The sequence below is a fragment of the Pristiophorus japonicus genome, chromosome 21, assembly GCF_044704955.1.
Source record: "Pristiophorus japonicus isolate sPriJap1 chromosome 21, sPriJap1.hap1, whole genome shotgun sequence".
Classification (NCBI taxonomy): Eukaryota; Metazoa; Chordata; class Chondrichthyes; family Pristiophoridae; genus Pristiophorus; species Pristiophorus japonicus.
In genome coordinates, this window is record NC_091997.1 from 82,177,443 (window position 1) to 82,185,653 (window position 8,211).

The window sequence follows — 8,211 nt, forward strand, 5'->3', positions numbered from 1 at the left end:
CTTAATTCCCTTATTGGTTAAAAATCTATCTGTGACTTGAATACATTCAATGAGCTAGCCTCAACTGCTTCCTTGGGCAGAGAATTCCACAGATTCACAACCCTCTGGGAGAAGATATTTCTTCTCAACTCAGTTTTAAATTGGCTCCCCCGTATTTTGAGGCTGTGCCCCCTAGTTCTAGTCTCCCCGACCAGTGCAAACAACCTCTCTGCCTCTATCTTGTCTATCCCTTTCATTATTTTAAATGTTTCTATAAGATCACCCCTCATCCTTCTGAACTCCAACGAGTAAAGACCCAGTCTACTCAATCTATCATCATAAGGTAACCCCCTCATCTCCGGAATCAGCCTAGTGAATCGTCTGTGTACCCCCTCCAAAGCTAGTATATCCTTCCTTAAGTAAGGTGACCAAAACTGCACGCAGTACTCCAGGTGCGGCCTCACCAATAACCTTTACAGTTGCAGAACGACCTCCCTGCTTTTCATCCCTCTCGCAATGAAGGCCAACATTCCATTCGCCTTCCTGATTACATGCTGCACCTGCAAACTAACCTTTTGGGATTCATGCACAAGGACCTCCAGGTCCCTCTGCACCGCAGCATGTTGTAATTTCTCCCCATTCAAATAATATTCCCTTTTTCTGTTTTTTTTCCCCAAGGTGGATGACCTCACATTTTCCGACATTGTATTCCATCTGCCAAACCTTAGCCCATTCGCTTAACCTATCTAAATCTCTTTGCAGCCTCTCTGTGTCCTCTACACAACCCGCTTTCCCACTAATCTTTGTGTCATCTGCAAATTTTGTTACACTACACTCTGTCCCCTCTTCCAGGTCATCTATGTATATTGTAAACAGTTGTGGTCCCAGCTCCAATCCCTGTGGCACACCACTAACCACCGATTTCCAACCCGAAAAGGACCCATTTATCCCGACTCTCTGCTTTCTGTTAGCCAGCCAATTCTCTATCCATGCTGATACATTTCCTCTGACTCCATGTACCTTTATCTTCTGCAGTAACCTTTTGTGTGGCATCTTATCGAATGCCTTTTGGAAATCTAAATATACCACATCCATCGGTACACCTCTATCCACCATGCTCGTTATATCCTCAAAGAATTCCAGTAAATTAGTTAAACATGATTTCCCCTTTATGAATCCATGTTGCATCTGCTTGATTGCACTATTCCTATCTAGATGTCCCGCTATTTCTTCCTTAATGATAGCTTCAAGCATTTTCCCCACTACAGATGTTAAACTAACCGGCCTATAGTTACCTGCCTTTTGTCTGCCCCCTTTTTTAAACAGAGGTGTTACATTAGCTGCTTTCCAATCCGATGGCACCTCCCCAGAGAATTTTGGTAGATTATAACAAATGCATCTGCTATAACTTCCGCCATCTGTTTTAATACCTGGGATGCATTTCATCAGGACCAGGGGACTTGTCTACCTTGAGTCCCATTAGCCTGTCCAGCACTACCCCCCTAGTGATAGTGATTCTCTCAAGGTCCTCCCTTCCCACATTCCTGTGACCAGCAATTTCTGGCATAGTTTTATGTCTTCCACTGTGAAGACCGAAGCAAAATAATTGTTTAAGGTCTCAGCCATTTCCACATTTCCCATTATTAAATCCCCCTTCTCATCGTCTAAGGGACCAACATTTACTTTAGTCACTCTTTTCCGTTTTATATATCTGTAAAAGCTTTTACTATCTGTTTTTATGTTTTGCGCAAGTTTACCTTCGTAATCTATCTTTCCTTTCTTTATTGCTTTCTTAGTCATTCTTTGCTGTTGTTTAAAATGTTCCCAATCTTCTAGTTTCCCACTAACCTTGGCCACCTTATACGCATTGGTTTTTAATTTGATACTCTCCTTTATTTCCTTGGTTATCCACGGCTGGTTATCCCTTCTCTTACCGCCCTTCATTTTCACTGGAATATATTTTTGTTGAGCACTATGAAAGAGCTCCTTAAAAGTCCTCCACTGTTCCTCAATTGTGCCACCGTTTAGTCTGTGTTTCCAGTCTACTTTAGCCAACTCTGCCCTCATCCCACTGTAGTCCCCTTTGTTTAAGCATAGTATGCTCATTTGAGACACTACTTCCTCACTCTCAATCTGTATTACAAATTCAACCATACTGTGATCACTTATTCTGAGAGGATCTTTTACTTGGAGATCGTTTATTATTCCTGTCTCATTACACAGGACCAGATCTAAGATAGCTTGCTCCCTTGTAGGTTCTGTAACATACTGTTCTAAGAAACAATCCCGTATGCATTCTATGAATTCCTCCTCCAGGCTACCCCGTGCGATTTGATTTGACCAATCGATATGTAGGTTAAATTCCCCTATGATTACTGCCGTTCCTTTTCCACATGCCTCCATTATTCCCTTGATTATTGCCGGCCCACCGTGAAGTTATTATTTGGGGGCCTATAAACTACGCCCACCAGTGACTTTTTCCCCTTACTATCTCTAATCTCTACCCACAATGATTCAACATTTTGTTCGTTAGAGCCAATATCGTCTCTCACAACTGCCCTGATATCACCCTTTATTAACAGAGCTACCCCACCTCCTTTCCCTTCTTTCCGAATCGTCAGATACCTCTGTATGTTTAATTCCCAGTCTTGGCCACCCTGCAACCACGTTTCTGTAATGGCCACCAAATCATACCCATTTGTAATGATTTGTGCCGTCAACTCATTTACTTTATTTCAAATACTGCGTGCGTTTATGTCGAGTCTTTTAATACTAGTTTTTAAACCATGATTTTTAGTTTTGACCCCTCCTGCAGCCCCTTTACATTCAGTGGCCCTTTTTGTTTTTTGCCTTGGGTTTCTCTGCCCTCCACTTTTACTCATCTCCTTTCTGTCTTTTGCTTTTGTCTCCTTTTTGTTTCCCTCTTTCTCCCTGCATTGGTTCCCATCCCCCTGCCATATTAGTTTAACTCATCCCCAACAGCACTAGCAAACACTCCCCCTAGGACATTGGTTCCGGTCCTGCCTAGGTGCAGACCGTCCGGTTTGTACTGGTCCCACCTCCCCCAGAACCGGTTCCAATGCCCCAGGAATTTGAATCCCTCCCTGCTGCACCACTGCTCAAGCCACGTATTCATCTGAGCTATCCTGCGATTCCTACTCTGACTAGCATGTGGCACTGGTAGCAATCCTGAGATTACTACTTTTGAGGTCCTACATTTTAGCTCCTAGCTCCTTAAATTCGTCTCGTAGGACCTCATCCCTTTTTTTATCTATACCATTGGTACCAATGTGCACCACGACAACTGACTGTTCGCTCTCCCTTTTCAGAATGTCCTGCACCCGCTCCGAGACATCCTTGACTCTTGCACCAGGGAGGCAACATACCATAATACGATAGAATTTCACATTATGTTTGAGAGTGACTTGCCTAAGTCCGAAACTAGAGTCTTAAACTGAAATAAAGCCAATTATATAGGTATGAAGGGTGAGTTAGCTAAGGTAGTTTGGAAAAATAGATTAAAAGGTATGGCAGTAGATAAGCAATGACTAGTGTTTAAAGAAATATGTCATAATTCTCAACAAAAATACATTCCATTGAGAAACAAAAACTCCACAGGAAACTTGATCCATCCGTGGCTAACTAAAGAAATTAAGTATAGCATTAGATTGAAAGAAGAAGCTTATAATATTGTGAAGGATAGTAGTAAGCCTGAGGGTTGGGAGAGTTTCAGAAACCTGCAAAGGATGACCAAAAAAATGGTAAAAAGGGAAAGAATAGACTATGAGAGAAAACTTGCAAGAAATATAAAAACAGATTGTAAGAGCTTCTACAAGAATGTAAAAAGGAAGAGAGTAGCAAAAGTAAACATTGGTTACTTAGAGGCTGGGACAGGAGAAATTATTGCGGGGAACAAGGAAATGGCAGAAACGTTAAACAAATATTTTGCATCTGTCTTCACAGTAGAAGATTCGGACACTAATGGTGTGGTAAAGGACCAGCAGAGCAGGTTTCCAGTTGTCTTGGGTAATCCTTGCCACTGGACCAATGCCTAGCTCTGTCGAGCCCGTGTGGTGGCTGGTGTGCAACGGCCACCCCACGTTAAAAAAATCCACACACAGGCATCTTCCACCCTTCAGGATGTAGTTCGGGTCCTTCATTTAAAACACCTGTGAACTCGTTCTTTTTTGGTGTGGAAGCAAGTCATCCTCGTTTCGAGGGACCACCTATGATGATGAGAAGATGCAAAAAGCGTACCTAAAAGTTGAGGAACCAAGGGTCTAATGAGGGTGAGGAACTTAATGTAATTCACATAAGTAGAGAAAAAGTACTAGAAAAACTAATGGGAATAAAAGCCGACAAATCCCCTGGACCTGACGGCCGACATCCGAGGGTTCTAAAAGAGATGGCTGCAGAGATAGTGGACGCATTGGTTTTGATCTTTCAAAATTCCCTAGATTCTAGAATGGTCCCAGCGGATTGGAAGGCAGCAAATGTAACACCGCTATTCAAGAAAGGAGGGAGAGAGAAAATAGGGAACTACAGGCCTGTTAGTCTGACATCAGTCATTGGGAAAATGCTGGAATACATTCTTAACAAAGTGGTATCAGGGCACTTAGATAATCATAACATGATTAGGCAAGGTCAACATGGTTTTATGACAGGGAAATCGTGTTTGACAAATTTATTAGAGTTTTTTGAGGATGTAACTAGCAGGGTAGATAAAGGGCAACCAGTGGATGTAGTATATTTGGATTTCCAAAAGGCATTCGATAAGGTGCCACATAAAAGATTATTACACAAGATAAAGGCTCATGGGATTGGGGGTAATGTATTAGCATGGATGGAGGATTGGTTAAGGACAGAAAACAGAGAGTAGGGATAAACGGGTCATTTTCAGGTTGGCAGCTGTAACTAGTGGGATGCTACAGGGATCGGTGCTGGGGCCTCAGCTATTTACAATCTATATTAATGACCTAGATGAAGGGACTGAGTGTAATGTATCTAGGTTTGCTGATGATACAAAGCTAGGTGGGACAGTAAGCTGTGAGGAGAATACAAAGTGCATGAACTTGGTGGCCTTACCGCCCATTGCCGCCGGCTGCTGCCGAGTTTTTTGGGCATCTCTTCAGTGACAGTTTCCTCTAGGTCTCCCGCCGGCGGGAGGGGAGTATCGCTGGGAACCGCCCGCTGATGGCTGCTGGGGCACAGATCGCGTAAGTGTCCTCCCGCCCGCCGAACTGGCAGATTGGTGCTGGCGGGAGTTGGCAGCAGCAGGGGGAAGGACCGCCACATGGAGGCAGGTCTAACTCCAACGTTAAGTAAGAAGACCTGCAAAAAAAGGTTAGAGAACTTCTTTTAATTTTTTTTTTTCAGCGACTTATGTGTATGGGGTCCCCTGAAGGTGTTTCAGAGGTTTTTTTGGGGTGAAAATGTTTATTTTTATGTGCTCCCCCCTCCCTGGGCTCGGCTCAATCCTCAGTGGCACTTTGGCGAGGATCGTATTTGTCGCCGAGATTGGGAGCTCCTGCCTGCTGCCGCCCACATTCACAGCGTAAGTCGTTATTTTGCCGCCGGGCAGTACTGCCGTATCTTTGAGAAGAATCTTCCTGGCAAAGTACCACCCGGTCTCTCAGTGGTCCTTTGGGCTGCACTTGGGCGAGCCTTGGCTTTCACCAAGTTCAGGCTCATTGCGTCTGCAAAGGGCTATAGATCGACTCAGTGAGTGGGCATTAAGGTGGCAGGTGGCATATAATGTAGGGAAATGTGAGGTTATTCACTTTGGTAGGAGGAATAAAAAAACTGAATATTTTTAAATGGTAAGTAACTTTTAAATGTGGGTGTTACGAGAGAGTTGGATGTCCTTGTGCAAGAAACACAGAAAGCTAGCATGCAGGTACAGCAAGCAGTAAGGAAGGCAAATGGCATTCAGCTCAAGCTGGATGTCGTCCAGGTCTTGTAGCACGTGGGCATGGACTGTTCCATTATCTGAGGAGTTGCGAATAGAGCTGAGTGTTCCTGGTGGAACCCAACTGGGCATCGGTAAGCAGGTTATTGATAGCACTGTCGACGACACCTTCCATCGCTTTGCTGATGATTGAGAGTAGACTGATGGGGCGGTAATTGGACGGATTGAATTTGTCCTGTTGCAATGTAGGAAGTTATTCTGTTAGATGTGAAATGGATTTGATAAGAGTACAAACATTTTAGTAGAAACTTTAAATCAAGTGCCCCCTTTTGGCACGAGAACCCACAAATTTAAAACTGTAATGAAAACCTTAAATCAAATTAGAATTTAGTTGCCAGGGGTGATGATGCACTCCAGTTCCTCTGGTGCCCACCTCTTTTGATAAGAGTACAAACCAGAGTTAAAATAAATATATACAAATAATTGTAAACAAAGGATGTCAAACTTCAGACTGATGAAATAGGTTTGAAAACCTCTCACATAGGAGTTGTAATTTTAAAAAAAGCAGTGGGAATAATAGTATATCCTCATTTTTTAAATAAACGAGTTTCCTCAGCATGTCATTGATAAAAATTCCTCAAATCTGCCCTCGGTGTGGCTAGCTGCCTTAATCAAAGATGGCGGGCCGACAGGCAGCATGGCCGAGGGGTGTGAAGTCTGTGCGTGACGGCGTGAGGCGTCCGGCGGGAGGCGAGGCCCGAGCAATTTGGTTCCGCCTTCGTCTTCACGTGACGGGTGCAGCAGCGTGTGATGTCCGTGCTGCAAGATGGCGGACGATGTCGGCGGTGGGAGCGGGAGGCGGTTGGGCTCCGGCTCGGATGGCGAAGGGCCGCCGACCGTCACCACAGCGGCGGCAGCCCCAGCCCCTCACCTGGCCCGCGGCCCCCGGCTGGTGAAGATCATCAAGTCGGAGACGGGCTACGGCTTCAATGTGCGGGGCCAGGTGAGCGAGGGCGGCCAGCTGCGGAGCATCAACGGCGAGCTGTACGCGCCGCTCCAGCACGTCAGCGCCGTGCTCGCGGGGGGAGCGGCCGAGCGGGCCGGCGTCCGCCGGGGGGACCGCATCCTGGAAGTGTAAGTAACTGAGCCCGCGGGCTGCTCGCACACCCGGCCCCCCCCCCCCCCCATCACACACCCGGCACCCCCCCCCCCCCATCACACACCCGGCACCCCCCCCCCCCCCCCAATCACACACCCGGCCCCCCCCCCCCATCACACACCCGGCCCCCCCCCCCATCACACACCCGGCTCTCTTCCCCCCCCCCCCCATCACACACCCGGCTCTCTTCCCCCCCCCCCCCCCCCATCACACACCCGGCCCCCCCCCCCCATCACACACCCGGCCCCCCCCCCCCCATCACACACCCGGCCCCCCCCCATCACACACCCGGCCCCCCCCCCCCCATCACACACCCGGCCCCCCCCCCTCCCCATCACACACCCGGCCCCCCCCCCTCCCCATCACACACCCGGCCCCCCCCCCCCCATCACACACCCGGCCCCCCCCCCCCCCATCACACTCCCGGCCCCCCCCCCATCACACACCCGGCCCCCCCCCCCCCCCATCACACTCCCGGCCCCCCCCCCCCCATCACACACCCGGCCCCCCCCCCCCCATCACACTCCCGGCCCCCCCCCCCCCCCATCACACACCCGGCCCCCCCCCTCCCCATCACACACCCGGCCCCCCCCCCCCCCCATCACACACCCGGCCCCCCCCCCCCCATCACACACCCGGCCCCCCCCCCCCCCATCACACACCCCGGCCCCCCCCCCCCCCATCACACACCCGGCCCCCCCCCCCCCCAATCACACACCCGGCCCCCCCCCCCCCCATCACACACCCGCCCCCCCCCCCCCATCACACACCCGGCCCCCCCCCCCCCCCCATCACACTCCCGCCCCCCCCCCCCCCCATCACACACCCGGCCCCCCCCCCCCCCCCATCACACTCCCGGCCCCCCCCCCCCATCACACACCCGGCCCCCCCCCCCCCCCATCACACACCCGGCCCCCCCCCCCCCCATCACACACCCGGCCCCCCCCCCCCCCCCCATCACACTCCGCCCCCCCCCCCCCCCCATCACACACCCGGCCCCCCCCCCCCCCCATCACACTCCCGCGCCCCCCCCCCCCATCACACACCCGGCCCCCCCCCCCCCAATCACACACCCGGGCCCCCCCCCCCCCCCCCATCACACACCCGGCCCCCCCCCCCCCCCCATCACACACCCGGCCCCCCCCCCCCCCCCCATCACACACCC

The 8,211-nt window shown here is 50.2% G+C and overlaps 1 protein-coding gene across 3 annotated transcripts in view; it reads left to right on the forward strand.

Annotated features, from left to right (window-relative positions):
- The first annotated feature begins 6,670 nt into the window (after positions 1 to 6,670).
- LOC139234144 (sorting nexin-27-like) overlaps positions 6,671 to 8,211 on the forward strand; it is a 132,671-nt gene continuing 131,130 nt past the window's right edge. For 2 of the 3 annotated variants that reach the window (XM_070865128.1, XM_070865129.1), the window contains exon 1: positions 6,672 to 7,021. In XM_070865128.1, coding sequence (XP_070721229.1) covers positions 6,714 to 7,021 — 308 coding nt within the window. In that variant the 5' untranslated portion in view covers positions 6,672 to 6,713. Of the gene's footprint in view, positions 7,022 to 8,211 lie in introns of all 3 variants that reach the window. The other variant, XM_070865126.1, reaches the window with a different exon arrangement.